Below are 17,539 nucleotides of genomic sequence, written 5' to 3'. Positions count from 1 at the left end.
AGGAAGGAGTTGCCTCAGGAAAAGTCTCCAGATTTGAGCTGCACAAGGAAGGAGTTGCCTCAGGAAAAGTCTCCAGATTTGAGCTGCACAAGCCTGTAGCAAAGGCCACCTCTGTGGTACTCTGCTTTGAAAAAGTGGTACTGCTCATGTGCTCTCAAATTGACAAAATGTCACCTAAAGTAAGTGACATTGGCAAGCAATCATCACAGTAACAGCCACCATGTTCTTTATCTATCTAGATAGTCTATGGTCTTCTTCACCAAAGTAGTTGAGCATTGCACAATCACTAATGGATTTTATTTTCACAGCATCTCTTTGAGTTAGGGAACTACTGTTCACATTTTATAGATAGGGAACTGTGCGCAAGTGTAAGTGACTTATCCAAGATTACAGAGGAAGTCTGTAGAATTGAACCCAAGCCCTGACTGCTAGGTTGGTGCCCTATCCACTAGACTACCTTTCCCTTCCACTCACCTCTTCCTATTCCTCTAAGGTTTTATATTATACATCACTTGTGTATTAGCACCTTTCCATGAGAAGGATTTTGTAAAAACTGGAACAAACCAATATTAATTTAATAGCAATTAATGTAATCTATTATAATCAGCAATCTCTGCTCAGATAACATTCTGGACTTGGAAGAATGAAGTCCTACAGGTCAGGAAGGAGGTGCATTGGCAGAGCTGTGTTGGGCCAGAACTGAAATAGGAGAGGTTATGCAGCCAAAGATATACTGCTTGCAGAATACTTACTCGCACTACAGCTGGTTAGAGCCAGTGCTATTTGCACTTCACTTTCATAAGGACTAAATCCACCCACAACATTAAAAATTAATAGGGAAGATGGAATGGCAACACTAATGCAAAACAGGAGGATCCACACCCTGCAATCTTGCAAGTAAAGTGACTCACAGCAACGAGCCAGCCAGCTAAGGTAAACATAATCATTCTTTATCTTCTCACTCTGGATCAAGAGGAACACCTGCAGGAAAGAAGGAAAAAGAAAATTATGTGCATCTGCTCTCCCAAATACACAGTAGATCATGTCCTTGTTTCAATATGTAGCCAAGGCCCAGGCCAGAGAATACTCAACAACAGCTTCATGGGAAGAGTTAGGGGGTGAAATTGTAATTCATAGGGGCATCTCTCTGTGTCTAGTAAGTGGGGAATTCAAACAGTACCACATTTATCATGGTATTATCTGGAGCTCTAAAATGCCAAACTATGGTGTGGCCTCACTTGAACAGCTGCTAGCGGGTGTTGGTACATAGCAAGCCAGCCATAAAGGAAGACAGGGGCTGAGAGAAGAGGCTAGTTTGCACAGGCAGCAACTGAGAATGCATTAATTTAGAATGCAGTGCAAAGAATGAAATCAGTGTCTTTCTAAAATACCAGAAGTCTCACTGTGATGATGATCCCTTCCCACCCCTCTGCCACATATTGTATGTAACAGAGCATTCCTTGACTAGCAATAACAGTCCTTAACCATTAGTTTTATCAAGGCTCTGTGTTAAAATACTTCCTTTTACAACATATAGTGGAGTTACAGTCATTCCACATCTAAGGAGGGTTGGGGGTGATTTTGTTGAGTTCCTGAGGTCTGGTCTATACTACAATGTTAGGTTGACCTAAGTTGACTTGTTTTGCATCTATCCACACCACACCTGACGCAGGTACCCACCAACATCAATGCAATAACAACCCCCAACAACGCAAAGCTAAAGTCTACATTCTTGCATCAACATAGTGCTAGTATAGACAGTGCATTACCTGTGCCAACTCTAGCAGTCTTTCAGGAAAAAACTGTCACCATATTGCTCCTGGGACTCAAATTTAAAACTCAGAAGAAAACAATTTCATTTTTTTTGGCCTATAAAAATCACACAATTAGCTTAAAATAAAATCACATGGGTTTGGGGGATTTTTGGGTCTGTCCTCTGATTTTTTTAATCCTTGTGGGAAATCTCTCTTCTTTCTTCCCAGCAGCCAACTGCTTTTGTGTATTTCAGGAATAAATCAACATCAGATGCACCAAAAAAAAAAAAAAACTGTGTGTGGGGAGAAATGAACTTCCTTAAGTACTAATGGATGCTGCTGAACAGGATGGGGAACACTTCCTCTTTCTTTCCTCCTCCCAGGGGAAGAAAGTTTGTTTCTCACAAAGCTCCAAGGGGGACACCTAAAGCTCTTATCTATCCACTTTCTGTTGCTCAGTGATCCCTAGTACGCCTGTGATCTCAGGCACAGTACACAGAACACTGATCAAGAGAGCATTCCTTGATCAGTTAGAGATAGCTTGGAGTGCTGCACTCACAGCATGATCCCCGCATACTCAATCCTATGAGTTAGCAGGACTCCGACTCCCCTGAACAAGGTTCACTGAAAGCAAGTATCTTAATTCCTGCAGGAAGCAGCAGCTCCATTTCCACACAATATGCAGAATCAGAAAGGTGTGGGGGTGAAAATGTGTGTGTGTGGGGGGGAGGGGGGTTATATAGGAAATAATTCCATTGGCGTTTTTTTTATCTTTTTTAAAGAAAGCATATACATACCTCCTCACCCTCGCTGGTATTGCCAGTGGCAGCTTTGGCCTGGGCGTAGTTAAAGTTAAAAGTGTCATCATTGTAGAAATAACTCTGGAAAATAAGCCAGACAGACAGAAAACCATGGTGTACAACATTAAAAATAAAGAACAAAAGTCTGAGTCAGCCTATAGCAGACAATTGGGAAAAAAAACCCAAACGATACACTGTAGACATTAGGCACTTACAAACAGGGCCTAAAAAATTATGGAGGGGCTTTCCATCCTGACTATATGATTACAATCAAAACTGAAACGTTCCTGGGTATTAATCATGGTTGGTTTGGAGAAAGTTCCAAGCCAAAAATTACAGGGTGGCAGCTTTTGTTGGGTTTGGCTTTCATTCTGGGCATGCTAAGACCTGCTATGAGGCTGTGGCCACTTCCTCCATGACCCCTCATATATCCCCAATACCTTAAAATCTGGGCTGGTGAACAGGTAGCTCTGACTCTCTAGTGGTTTAAAAGAGTGAGCAGTGGGGCTCTCTTGCTTTGTGAGGCTAGCTAGCTGACATTCACAATCATAATACTGTGCTGAGTATTCTCCCTCAACAATGGTTTTGTCAGGGTTAGAACAAGTCCGTGTGTTAGGGAAACTTGGTAAGCAAGAAGCTAGCTTCTCTGCATCACCACTTCCTTTTGTACAAATACAGCCAGCCTTCTCACTCAAACTTTACTTCTAAGTCCTTCAGCTTCCTGTGACTTACATCTCAAAATTCTTTATGCTGTGGGAATCAGCACAAATAAGGCCAAGTCCATTCTACAACTTTCAAGAGAATCTTATCAGTTATTGACATGGTCAGCTATAAACATGATTACAAAACTCTGACAGCAACTATGGTCAGCTAACAGCATTTCACCGCAGTTAGGGTGTATCTGCATTACAGAAGTGAACATAAGTTGAGGGAAACAGACCATGTGTAAGTACTAATGCTGCTGTGAATTCACAGTAGCCATGCCCATCTGGTTGCAGAACAAGCACATTTTCTACCCTGCACTAGACTTACTATTGTTCTCTTGGGTCTTGTAGCACCAGACCTTAAGTCCCTTGATCTTTTCATAGCACCGCTTGCTGTTCTGAGTAATGTACAACTCTGCTAGCTGTTCAGACACTCAGTTGTACACTAACGTGTTCCTTATGACCAGGACTCATCTTGGCCTGGATTATCTCATCTCCCCAGATGGTCATCGGTGCCAGTATGTTGCCCTGAGACTGGCTGGCACACTCATAGCAAGGCGTCCTTTGAGACATGCAGTTTTAATTCAGTCACTGATAAAGGTGATTACTGAGGAAATATAATGCAAATGAGTTCCACAGTGTTCTCAGCTCTACTTGTAAACTTGAGTGGCTTCGATCAAAATTGGCCTCTGTGTTACAAAGCATAAACCATACCGGGCAGGCCACCTAAGACTTGACTGGTGGGAAGTAGTGGGAGAAATATTTGAACCATTAGGGCTATAGGAATATAGGTGTTGCCAGCCTGGCTTAGACTAGTGGTCCATTTAGCCTGCATCCTGGTTTAGAGAGTGGCCAGTACCAGCTGCTTCAGAGGAAGGTGCAAAAAACCCTGCAGTAGGCAGTATGGGATAGTCTACTCCCAGGGAACAGTTCCTTCCAATCCCCACTCTTTAGAAGTCACCTTATGCTCTCAAGTATAAGGGTGTGTATCCCTTCAAAAAGATTTTTAAAATACTTATTGTTATAACTCTGGATAGTCTAGCTGGGTATATAAAATATCCAATCTTTTTTAATCCTCCTAAGATGTTGGCCTCAGTATCATCTGGTGGCAATAAATTCCACAGGTTAACTGTGTGTCTTATCTGAAAAATATATTTCCTTCAGAATGATCCATTTTGAATTTGCCACAATTCCACTGACTCTCCTTGTTCCTGTTCTCTGAGAGAGTGAATAGAAGTTCACAATCTACCTTCTTTGTATCATTATTTTATATACTTTTCTCCTGTCTCCTTTTATTCTTTTTTTCTCTACAGCCTACAGTTTCAAACTTTTTCAATCTCTCTTCATATGAGAATTTTTTCATGTCCCTAATCATTCTCATTACCTTTCTCTGAATCCTCTCTAATTCTGATGTCCCCCTGGAGCGACCAGAACTGAACAGTATTCCAATGAGGGCAGACCACCAATGTATATATTGGCACCATCTCTTCTGTATTAATCTGTTTCCCATTCCGTATGCATCCTAATTTTATTTGCTCTTGATGAGCACATTGGCAATGCACTAGAGGAGACGGACAGAGGTGGACCACATGATGGTTAATTTTGCTTGAAGCATGTCTAATCAAAACAGTGATCACTTGCATGCCATTGGAAACGTGTACATGTGCAGACATGTGATGTGTTCCATGCATTCTTGGGGGATAATGAGAAGATGGGAGGGGCGAGTGGTTATTAGCATACCACATTTTTCTGGAGTAGACCAAGTCTCAGAGTTCTAGGCTGGCAAATGGTTGGCTTCCTTTATCCAGTTCAGCTCTCCTTTTTACAGAGTGAAGTGGATGCTCTAGTTATATTCACATAACCAGTTTAACCTGCCCTCCTTTCTCCAAGCTCTCTTATATGACGTCCCAGACTGCATTGTTCCACATGCTGCTGAAACTGCTTTGTTTGCATGCCCTCAGCCCAATCTATTACCTGTCGAGGCACTACAAGGTAGTTGCCCAGAATGCACCGATAAACGTAGTTAGATAGCATAGTAAGTGCAGATGTACAAACAAGGCTCTTTGAGCAAAAAATGTGCCCTGTTACATGTATCCAGTTAAACTGCTCTGGCCTCTACAAAATCATGGATAAAAGTTGCAGGGCTGAGAGGACCTAAAAGATCACTGGCCGCTTTGTTTGGGAGCTTCAAAAGTACTATTTCCTTACCCACCCTTGTTAATGTTTAGCCATGCCTAGGGACACATCTTTCATCTCTAGGTATGGACATATTAGATTCTTTTGTGAGCTCTTTATGCTTGAAAGCACTGGCAATGCATGGTATACAAGGGGTTAACCTAATCACCCTTGATTTGGAATGTATGGAGAGGCCTGGTGCCAACTGGCACCAGGCCTTAGTCAGCAGGGAATGTTCAAGCACTCATAGGCTGAGTTATCCTAGACTTCTGGAACTGGCTTTGTACAGTACCCTATTTCTCTGGCAGTCCTTTGCTGCCCTTTAATCCAACAATCATTGTTTATCAGCTTCATGATCTGGTATCTTTATTTTAGTTATCTCATCTGCATGTTTCATTTCTAAACTACTTTTCCTTTCATCTACTTCCCATTTCCAAAGTTACTTCAAACTCTGCTATATTATACTGAGATAATATAAATAATATCAAATAAACTACAGCAACTGTTTGTACATATTCCAAGTGAATGATCAAAGGAACAGGGAAGGGTGTGTGTGCATGCCTGTGTACACTAGTATCCTCTAATGGGTGGCCCAGGAAAGAGCCACTCGTGCAAATCAGACTCTCTTCACCAACTGAGCTCAAAGCTGCTCCTTCAGGCATGCAAATGATAGAGAAGTGTAAGTATGTGTGTGTGTACAATACTGCACTGTGCTGGATGGGATAGATTATTCACCTTTGACCCCTGATTTGCTCTTGGAAGGTTTATGTGTTAAAATCAAATTATAGCCTATATGTTAGGGAAAGTTAAAATGTGTAAAGATGTTGATGATAAAAAATAATTAAAGTTGTAATGCAAGTAGGGAAAACAAATGTAAATACACGTGTTACAGGCTTTGCAAAAGTAGGCGACCTAGATAGTTAGCCTAAAGTGCTTGACCTAAGGTTATAAGATTTAGTAATATGCATCTTGTGACAAATAAACCACAAAAGAGGAGTTTAAGCTTGAAATAAGAGATTTTTAGGGGATTTTTGGTATATGTAACCATCAAGTTAACCACATTAATGTGCTGGAAATTTTGGGAAATGTATTGACACAAATAGCTTATGTCAGCAACCAGAACCCCAATTATGGTTTCCCCGAAAGCCACACCTGGACAGGAGCTGATAGGCAATCTAAATTTTGTTACTGGATGCATGTGGGATGTAAGGAAAGAGAGTATAAAAAGGTTGTCAGACCAACCCCAGTGGGCACATCAGCATGACAGGATGTGGAAGTTTAGATTGTCACACCTCACTTCTGATATTCTCCACTTACTTTTCCTTCCATCCTCTGATACTTCTGATTGTCTCCATATGGGTGTGAGAATGCATAATGCAGAGAATTGTTCTGCTATACTTATTTTGCTTTTCTATTATTGCTATTATACTTGTATGTATTTAAGTACTAAAATAAAGTCCTTGTGTCTGTGTGTGTGATTCACCAATCTCATCGCCTTTAAAAAATGTGTATAGCTGTTTGAGCAAAATAACCTTTTATTAGTGACTTGTGCAATCTGCATGCTAAATTAATCAAAGGCTACAAGGTCAGGCTTTTCATTAGCTCCCTCTGTTGGTTGAGTTAGGAAGGCAGGCAGCTCCTGTCACTCAGTGAATAGAGAACGCTGGTTTGCAGCTGAAGATAAACTTCTTGATGTTATGTATATCAACATAATATACAAGAATGTGCCATTGTTTTCATTTCTCCAACAAAAAAAAGATAGAAAAGATAGAAAAAACCATCAGACACCCAATGGAAATTTCCCATCCCAGATAAGTAAGATTTTTTCTCTCAATGGGAATTATGCACACACAGGCTTGAGAGAAAAAGCTCTTAGCAGAAAAAGCTGGTAAACACAGCAGTAGTTAAGGTGCTCTACTGACCTTGACTGAGTTGAGGTAAATAAGGACATCATCAAATTGTCTGAGCAGAAAGAAGCAGGAGGCCATGCACTGTCTCCCTGGGATTGTATCTAAGGCATGAGAGGAAAAGGCAGATATTTAAAATTGGGTGGTGGTGGAAAATTAACTCGGATATCTGCCTCTCAAATTGCCAATGAAGTCCTAGAACACAGTATAACCTGCGTCTTTGAGACAAGGGACTACACTACAGATGGAGAATAGCTATTAGTTCATCTGGTCATCCTTCCCTGTTCTGCGTCGAGATAATGCAAGATTGTTTCCCAAAATAACTTTTCTAAATCTAAAAAGTTCACATATATTAAGTCCTTTATATTGGACTCCATACCAGGCCTTGCCATGTCCCACTGGAAAACTGTTAGTCTCCCTTCATAATGGTATACGAACAACACAGTACTCTTATACGGCACTTTTCATCAGTAGATCTCAAAGCACTTTACAAAGGAAGGTCAGTATCATTATTCCCATTTTACAGATGGGGAATAATTAGAGGTGAGGTGATTTGCTCAAGGTCACTCAGACAGCCAGTGGAAGAGCCACAAATAGAACCTACATCTCTCGAGTCTCAGTTCAGTACTCTATCCACCAGGCAACACTACCGAGTATATGGGTATACAGTTTCCATTTCTTGTCCTGCAGCGTCAAGCGATAACAGGATTGGAAGTTGTGACTGATGTGAGACACTGGAAATGTGAAAACCTCAAAATCTCATGTATTAAGATGAGACAAAGGTTATGGACCCAGGAGATATTCATTGACCATTGTATCAATAAGCATTGTGTGTATCTCTGTGTTCCTGGTTCACTGGGTTGGGTTCCTATGTAATCTGGAATCACTTAGAGGAGGGATGTTAATAATTAATGCAAGTTCCCAATGCTGGTTATGCAGATATCCAGACAGGTGAAGCTACACTCTCCAGAAGAAGTAGCATTGACTTAATTTACCTGATTCAGGAGGTCTGAAAGACAAAGGCCCCAAACTATACAGAGTCAGCTTGAATTTATTCAGGACAGACCCATTCTGCAACCAAGAACTGACAAATTTGTATATGGACCTATCAGGATTTCATGTGGATAGCTGGTAAGTTTAGCATGTATGTAGGCTGTTTATTGTTTTATGATATGTTTTCTCTGTAATGCTTTTGTCATAAATAATTGTACTATGCTTTGTGAAAGCTGACTGGTCACTGATTAAAGTCAGACGGGCTGGGATAATCATCACAGTGAATTGTAAGGGGACTGCAGCTCTAAAATACGGATCTGGAGAGAGAGGAACACTGGTTCCTGCCCCGAAAAAGGGTACAGCTAGAGGCTTGAGACCTTGAGGAAGTCATGAAGGGGGCAGATGTATAGTTAACCCCAATATTATGACAGTTTTCAAACACAGAAATCCATCCCTAGCCGAAGGTTTTATCTGGGCCTTGGGCAGGAGTTATGGAATGGAAAATTCCCCATTTGAGAGGAAAAAGTTTTGTTTTTGCTTTTTTAATGAAGCAGCAGTTTGAAGTTGTTCAGGGGCCCTGAAAAATTAATCCATATCCCAGGGGGATTTATTCTAGTGGACAGAGGATTAGGAGGCAATCAAAAGTGTTATCACATGGCTCTGCAATTTAACACCTTAATATCACCTCTAGGTGTGATGTCTTTGTCTAAAACACACACACACTTCGGTTGAATGTAGAAACAAAACAAAATGAAACAACAACTTGAGTGTTTAAACAGAGTCCACTAATGGAGAATGTAAGAAACCAACTGAAAATGGGTATGTTTTTGCTCCCCTTCTCTATCCACTGCCAGACTCCAATCTTATTGTCCTTCCTTGTAAGATTGCTCTAGTGTGGTTTTTCTACACCAGTGGTGCCCAAACTTTTCCTGTAACACCGCCTCTTACCAATAATGGAATCTGTCTGCGCTATTCCCTCCCCCCACAATTATTGCACAGTCATGGCTTCCGCAGCAGAGGAACTTGGGTTGAAGGTGGAGCTGGGTACGGAACTGGGGATGGGGGAGGAGCTAGGGCTAGAAGTGGAGCTAGCCTGCCAGCAGAAAGGGAAAGAGGGCAGAACTGGACAAGGAAGTGGAGTTGCAGCTGGACTGGGAACATAGGAGGGGCCGGAGCCAGAGCTGGGCTGGCGGGTGGAGTGGAGCTGTGGTTGGGGTTGGAACTAGGCTGGGGACAGAGCAGGGGGCGGAGTGCAGCTCCCACTGGAGGCAGAGCTGGTCTGGGGGTGGAGTGGAGCTATGAGGCTGAGGTCAGAATTGGGTGGTGCTCCCTCCCCACCACTCGTGGGGGCTGGCCAGCCCCTCCCCCTGCATGTTCCTCTGCGTCCCCCTAGGGGAGGGCATACCCCACAGTTTGGGAACCACTGCTCTACACTCTGGCTTCCCCGGTCACTTCACTATGTATTATATTCTAGTACCTACTTGGGAACAGAAATTGGCTTGTGTGTTTAATTTTCCCTTTGCTTACATATATTTCCATCACTACATGCATCTTCATGTGTCAGGGCAATAAATTAAATAAACCTCAGTGTTCTTCCACTCCCCTCAGGGCAATGGAAGGCACAAAGAAACCCCAAAAGAGACCGCCCCACACACCTAACAAGACATTTAAGTTCATAAATCCATAGCAATTTATATTATACAAGATCCAAACAAAATATAAAGAAAAATTTAAGGAGAGTAAAAATTAAGAATATATTTGCTTTATAAATTAATCAAGTTAATGGAACATTAATTTATAAAAACAGAAAGTTCAAAGGTCAAGAAATTCTTGAGATTTATTCTCCTCCCCTGCATTCCCACTCATCTTCCACTTTCTAGCTGGAGATCATCTTATCCCAGCACATTCTTCTCTGCATAGTTATTTTTTAAAAAATGCATTTAATTAAAGTAATATCCATACATCTCATACAACTCAGGCTAACACTACACATTTCCAAGACACAGTCAACTGGGGCATTAATCTTAGAGCTCTAGTTTTTCCTTTTCATAACACCCGTATTTCCATATTTGTAAAATACAGCCTCCCACTGAACTTTTAGAATATAGCCACAGACACCTCTTTTCCCCTTCCTGCAAACTATCCCTTAGAAAATTCTATATACTGGTTTATGAACTCCGAACATACAACACATAATGGCTGGAGACCGGAACTATTTTCCCATTAAGGGCCAGAGACCGTAACATCCTGAATGTTATTTCCATATGTATGTGCTAGAGATACCATCATGTCCCCATCCATCATTATGTGATAGGCTAAATACTCCACTAGACTTAGTTCACTTTCCCCACAAAGATTACAGACCTCACTAACTAATATTATTTCAGGCAATTATACTTCACCCATCACTATAGGATCTGAGTGCCTTACAAATTCTAAAGAAGAATATGTTTCTCTCCCTCACACAGTTTTTATTATTGTGAAAAGCTAAGCAGAAGAAGTGAGTTTTGCATTCCACACTGATGGCGGCAAGGTTTGCAGTCATTCTGATCTCCAGCAGCACGTTCCACAGTCATGGCCAGCTGCCAAGAAAGTTTTGTCATTCCTGTTCATTATCCTCATTGTTCTTTGGTGGCAGTTGAAGTAGGAAAAAGAGTCCAAAACTCAACTGAGATTTTCACCATTATTAAGAGGCACAAATTCCTTAACAAGTAAGAAGACTTCCAATCACATCTAAGAAAAGTAATTGATCCTTATGAGTACTTGGGGAAACACCCAGAGGAAAACCTACAGGAAGCAGTATCTATAATTCAGTATAGCATACTCTTCTCTTGGAGTCAGTACTAAATTAAAGCCCCAGCACTGTTTTGAGGATATTGTGCTGCTACATAAGCGCTAACTTGGGAAAAGACAAGCTGGATCCCTGACTAACTGTGGTCATACAAAAATTCAATGGCACACTTTGAAAGTCTGTTGCTCCAGTGATCTGCCCAAATTCCCTGTTAGAGGATAATTTTATGTAAGCAAAATGTAATTATCTATGATTTCACTTTAACAGAATATTATTCTTCACTCCCTGTTCTTAGGTATAAGTAGCATTACTGTGCTTTGTTAAACATCTGACCAGTATTGTGCTGGTACAGTACCAGTGTTGGATGAAATATTTCCTGAATAACGATCATTCACAGAATGCTTTGAGATGATGCCTATATAAAATATGGTATTAAAAAGATAATAAAAAGAACACAAAATAGTCATGGATTGGTGACACTATCACCAAACCTGGTTTACCATGGATACTACTTGTTATGGCAAGAAGTGAATGACTTTGCCATAGCTCTGTTTCATTTTGACTAATGAAATGGAAGTAAAATAGGAAAGTTGGGATTTTATAGACCTAATCCATCTCATGTGATTCAGGCAGAAAGAGGAAAAAACTTAATTTTGAGAAGCTCCATACTTTGTGCAACTTAAAGTGACTCAAAAGGAAGGTAATATGAAGTCCAGAAAGAGAGTTTTCACTCCCAGTGATTTGATGTTATTCCTTTACCAAATGCAAGATTTAGTCTTTAAACTATTGAAGATGAAGAGGGGGTGCTTAGTCCCCATTATTTTGGCATAGTGTGCAATACTTGTGTTCTAGGAGGTAGAGCTACCAGCTATAGGTGTGCCAGCAGCAGCCACTTGCGTGGGCTACAGAGTCCACTCATATTGAGAATTAAGTTTGTCTAATGAGAACTGGATACTTATCAAGAGATATGCTCAGCTACAGAAATGATATACCATTTATTAAGTGAAAGTGTTAAAAATGTCACAATTTACTGCTTCTCCCCCCTTCAGTTCTTCTTTTACTCTCTCCAAGGAATCTGATCCTTATTTCTTTTTCCATCATGAGGCTAAAGAAAGGTGAGCTATTGGGAAAGATCACTCAGAGCACTGGCATTAACTGTTCCGCCCGTTGTGCAGAGAAAGCTCCTGGCGGGCCAGGCCGGTTTGTTTACCTGCCACGTCTGCAGGTTCGACCGATCATGGCTCCCAGTGACCGTGGTTCGCTGCTTCAGACCAATGGGAGCTGCTGGAAGTGGCACAGGTCGAGGGATGTACTGGCCGCTGATTCCAGCCGTTCCCATTGGCCTGGAGCAGCGAACTGCGCCGCCTGGGAGCCGCAATTGGCCGAACCTGTGGACGCGGCAGGTAAACAAACCAGCCCGGCCCACCAGAGGCTTTCCTTGCACAAGCGGCAGAACAAGTTTGGGAACCACTGGTATAGGGGACTGTAGTGGGGTGGCTCCTCCTCTCCAGCAGAAAAAAGGTTAAAGTCAGCCCAGGTTAAAGTCAGAAGGTTGTGGCTGAAAGCTGCTAAACTGGGCTGATTGGGGAAGCTGATTGGGGCATGGCCCAGCTTAGCCAATCAGGCCACAGCTGGCCTGTATAAAAAGGCTGTGAGCCAGAGGTCCAGAAATCTCTGTCTAGGCTGGGAGAGAGCAGGGCATTTTTGCCTGCAGAAAGGGTACCGGGAGTGAAGCAGAGCTGGGGAAATGCCTGACATGCTCCAGGCTGGCAACTCCCCAGGCTGCAGGGCCTGGTCCAAGGCCCACAGAGGTACTGGGAGGCAGAGGAAGGCAGCAGGTCCAAATCCCCTTGCATATGATGAGTGGCTTTTACACTGCAGTCTGCACCAGGGAGTCGGGGCTTGGTGATGACTGGCAATAGCCCAGACTGAAGCAAGGTGGGGATTAGAAGGTTGAGGGTTTCCCAGAGAGGGGAGACCCACAGAGACTGGTGGGGTATTGCCAGGGGGAAGCCCCAGGATAAAGGGGTACTGGGGTCTGGGAGGGACATGGGGCCAGCTACAAGTAGGACACCGGCCCTGGAGAGGCCGCTCCAAGGCTGGAAAAGAGACTACCTCAGACTACCACCAGGAGGTGCCACAGGGGTGACTCCCACACCTTTACAGTGACAGTAAAAAAAAAAAAAACAAAAAAGCAACCTCTAGTGCAGGGGTGATAAATCTGAGCCTGAGAAAGTGCCAGAATTTAACAATGTACATTGCCAAAGAGCCACAGTAATATGTCAGCAGCCTCACCCCCAACACACACACCAGCTCCCCCACCCTGCTGCCAGTGTCTCCCACCCACCGGCAGCCCCACCCATCAGCGCCTCCCCCTTTCTCCCCATCAGCTGTTTCATGGCGTGCAGGAGGCTCTGGAGGGACAGGGGGAAGAAGCAAAGGCATTGCAGGCTCAGGGAAAGGGGCGGGAAGGGGTGGAGTCCCTGGGCCAGGGCCTGTGGCAGAGCCAGGGGTTAAGCAGTGAGCACTCCTGGAACACTGGAAAGTTGGCACCTGTAGCTCCATCCCTGGAGTTGGTGCCTATACAAGGAGCTGCATATTAATTCTGAAGAGCCACAGGTTGGCCAGCCCTGCTCTAGTGCCCTCATTTGCAATGTCAATTCCAGTTTATGAGCAGTTGGTGATCAATAGTTTTAGCCATCTTTTTTCCTAGCTGAAATGCAGTGTAAGCTGTTGATTTTGGGCAGGTTTTATTGTGAAAGAAATGTAGATAATGATTGCTGCATAATGGGTGGTTCTTGAGTTTTTCTGAAACCACACAATAATTAAAAGTCTAGATTTACACAACTCTTGAATGGAAGCACTCATACCCTAACTCTGCTCATTGTGTGCTTTTTAATTTTCTAAGTCAATAATATAACCAGAAACAACAGAGATCTAACCGCTGACCTCTGTAAGACTTTGCTGAATGTGTGACATAGTTCTCATAAACTACCCTGTTCTCAACAGTTTTTTAAACATTTTCCATGTCCATGTCTGGTCCTGGGATCTCTGTAGAGAGCGTGAGATGCAGAAAGACCAGAATCACAACAGAGAAAGTGCTCTGCTTTTTTTGTTTGTCCATTGACCTTCGAAAATTCCCAGTAAGTTAATAGGCTTGTGAAGGTGCTATCAATCACTTCTCTGGCCTCCTTCCAAACCGCCCCCCGCCCCCCCCAAAACACTAAAGCAGGATTTTCTTCACTTTTCGAAACACAAAAAACTAGAAAGGAATAATGGTTTGTAACAGTTAGATATGCTGATGCAGGGCACAGACAATCTAGTGGTACTAGTTCTTTAATCCTGGGAGACCACCCAGGACTGGCAATAGAAGGAAGTGCTAGATTTTGACTTCGAGGCCAACTATGTTAGCAAAGGCTCTCATACAAAAGCAGCAAAACTATAATCCCCATCCTAAATCTAGGGAAGCAAATGCAAAGTCTAAGGTCAGCAGAATGACCTTAAGCAGGCAACACAATGGCTGATGTGTTATAATATACATAAGTACAGTACATTTTGGAATACTGCACTGAGAGTTCTTATTGTTCCTTTTTATTAAATGCTATCAGCATGTGCTGCCCTGAACATACAAAACATTGTCTCTGCCTCAAGGAGCTTACAGTCTAATTTAGACGGAAATATGCTACTTGAAGATAATACAGTAAAAGCTGTTTCATCTAGCATGTTGGGGGAATGGGGGTTGCCGCTAAGTAAAAAATGCTGGTTAACTAAGAGGGAGGAGTTTGGGTACTGGAGGGGTTGTGTGGCTGGGGGTTGGCGTGAGGGGTGCCAGATCTGGGGGATGCTCACCTTGGGCGACTCCCCACAAGCAGTGACCTGTCCCACCTGCTCCTAGGCAGAGGCACGGAAGGCAGCTCTACCTTCCACCGAGTGCCAGCTCCCCAGTTGCCATTGGCTGGGAACCATGGCCATTGGGAGCTGCGGAAGTGGCACCTGCAGGTGGAGGCAGCACATAGAGCTGCCTGCCCTGCCTCTGCCTAGGAGCAGCTAGGACAGGTCGCCGCTTGCGGGGAGCCGCCCAAGGTGAGCATGCCCCGGATCTGACATCCTACACTTTCTTCCATGTCCCAACTTGCTGCCCCGAGCCCTCTCCTGCACTGAAACTCCCTCCCAGAACCCGCGCTCCACATTCCCTCTGGCACCCCAACCCCCTGCCAGCCCCATGGCAACTGGACTATAAACAGGAATTTTAATGAAGATCAGAAATGCCAGTTTAGAGAGCTTTCCGGTTGGTGAAGTGCTAGATAAAACAGATCTTACTATACTGTGTATTTGGTATATCACTAGGCCCATCTCCAGCCCAAATGCTGCTGTTAATGTGACTGTTTATGATAGAAGTACACCTCTAGCTCGATATAACACTGTCCTTGGCAGCCAAAAAATCTTACCGTGTTATAGGTGAAACTGTGTTATCATCAAACTTGCTTTGATTCACCAGAGTGTGCAGCCCCCCCCCGAGCACTGCTTTACCGTGTTATATTCGAATCTGTGTTATATCGAGTCGCATTATATCAGGGTAGAAGTGTACCATTTTACATTGATAGAGATGCTGTTTTATTACAAACCGATTGCTCTAACTGGAACAATGTAGGTGTCTATAACATGCTCAAAATTGTGTGCACATATGTCAGAGCATATCCTCAGTTTCAAACGACAGCAGATGTACTGTGTGGAAACATTACGCTGGTAACAGCATAACTACAGCAACACAGTGCCTGGCACTAGACATGCTGAGAGTCAGCAAGTGCACAGGCACTATTATAAGACAGTATATACCAGTAGTTCTCAACCAGGGGTCCAAGGCCCCCTGGGGGCCACAAGCAGGTATCAGGGGTCCACCAAGCAGGGCCAGCATTAGACTCACTAGGGCCCAGGGCAGAAAGCCAAAGCCCCACTGGCCCAGTCCTGGCAACCGGGCCTCAAGGTGAAGCCAGAGCAGCTTAGGTTCACAGGGTCCCCTGTGGCTTGGGGCCCTGGGCAGCTGCCCTGCTGGCTACCCTCTAATGCCAGCCTGACTTGTGCCACAACTGTTTTTCTGCATGTACATGTGGGCTGTGGAGTTTTTATAGCATGTTTAGGTAGGCTGCAAAAAGAAAAAGGTTGAGACCCCTTGGTACATACTGTAGTATCAATAGAAGAGTTTTTACATAATGGAGAAAGAAAATTTCAAACGTACCACATTCACTGGCTGATCCTCCCACAAGCTGGAAGAACTGTTGTGCAATTTTCAGATGATCCCTCTTGGAGAGAAACAAACAACATGAGACCCAGAGCATGGAGTGGTGCTATGGGACAGAATGAATGCATGCTCCAAAAGAGGTGAGTAGAGTGAAGTAGAGCAAAGTGAATATACATATTGTGGGGTGAGGGGAAAGATGGGGATGGAGGTATAATCAGGAAGGAAGGAATCCTATTGCTTAGACCCATATATACAGAATCATTGCAAAAGGAAGCAAGACTTTTGTAAGCAGGATAGAGAGGCTCAGTTCAGTTTGGATGAGTCTCAGGGCTAGTAACAGAAACTCACAATTCACTCACTCTGGACTGCGAATTATGGAGAGAGAAGTAATGAAGGGACTCAGAAAGCATGGGATTTGAGTGTGAAAGTACCACCTCTTTCCCATTAGCTGCATTCCAGATACCACATTTCCTTCTCCCCTAGTACTCATGTAAATGCTGGAGCAACAGAGGAGTTTTACTCACTGAGCCCATTTCCTGTCCAAGGGCTGCATTCACCACTCCCTTGAGTATGTACTCCTGCAACAAACAAGAGGATCAGAGAAGACAAGTTAAAGAATTCAGAAGACATACAAAACAGCTGCAGGCAACTTAGAAATTTTGTTCCTGCCCATGCCAACTCTATTCAAACTTCATTTTATTAGTAGTCAGATATGACTGTACTCCAGCAGCATGTAATAAATAATATAAAAAAAAAATCCTGCATGTGAGCCAGTTGTTTAAGTGAAATGAACTAGGGTTCTGAATCAAGGTCCTGTGTAGAAACAGCAACATTATAAAAACACCATCAAAATTGCCAGGAATTGTCCTGCTGTTATCAGTTACAGAAGAGGGGCCAAAGTAGACTGAATTCCCCTTTCAGGCTTATAAGCGGTCACGTCAGGGAGGATGTGTGTCTCTGCACCAGGGTATGGACGTTTGCATTACCTCTGCCAGTATTATACCTACCCTGCGAATAAAGAGAACTTGAGTCTCTAGGGCTGACAAACTGACTGATATCTTTCAACCATCATGAAAAAGTAAATCTGGTGCTGGTAAAAGGTATTAGATTGACAGTGCTGGAGGCTGAAGTCCTCTGCCCATAAGTCAGATACAGCAAAGGCAGAAGCATTGCAAG

At 43.3% G+C, this 17,539-nt stretch overlaps 1 protein-coding gene across 3 annotated transcripts in view; it reads right to left on the bottom strand.

Annotated features, from left to right (window-relative positions):
- The window catches only part of IFT56 (intraflagellar transport 56), a 68,706-nt gene that overhangs the window by 11,481 nt on the left and 39,686 nt on the right, over window positions 1-17,539 (bottom strand). Inside the window, exons 10-14 of one of the 3 annotated variants that reach the window (XM_032803152.2) lie at window positions 16,888-16,941; window positions 16,361-16,424; window positions 7,356-7,444; window positions 2,552-2,635; window positions 912-981 (exon numbers count right to left, since the gene is read on the bottom strand). In XM_032803152.2, coding sequence (XP_032659043.2) covers window positions 912-981; window positions 2,552-2,635; window positions 7,356-7,444; window positions 16,361-16,424; window positions 16,888-16,941 — 361 coding nt within the window. Of the gene's footprint in view, window positions 1-911; window positions 982-2,551; window positions 2,636-3,277; window positions 3,866-7,355; window positions 7,445-16,360; window positions 16,425-16,887; window positions 16,942-17,539 lie in introns of those variants that run through there. The other 2 variants (XR_004376867.2, XM_032803153.2) reach the window with 2 other exon arrangements.

The sequence above is a fragment of the Chelonoidis abingdonii genome, chromosome 1, assembly GCF_003597395.2.
Source record: "Chelonoidis abingdonii isolate Lonesome George chromosome 1, CheloAbing_2.0, whole genome shotgun sequence".
Taxonomy (NCBI): domain Eukaryota; kingdom Metazoa; phylum Chordata; order Testudines; family Testudinidae; genus Chelonoidis; species Chelonoidis abingdonii.
Note: the sequence above shows the minus strand (reverse complement) of the source record. Positions and strands in the feature narration are given on the sequence as shown.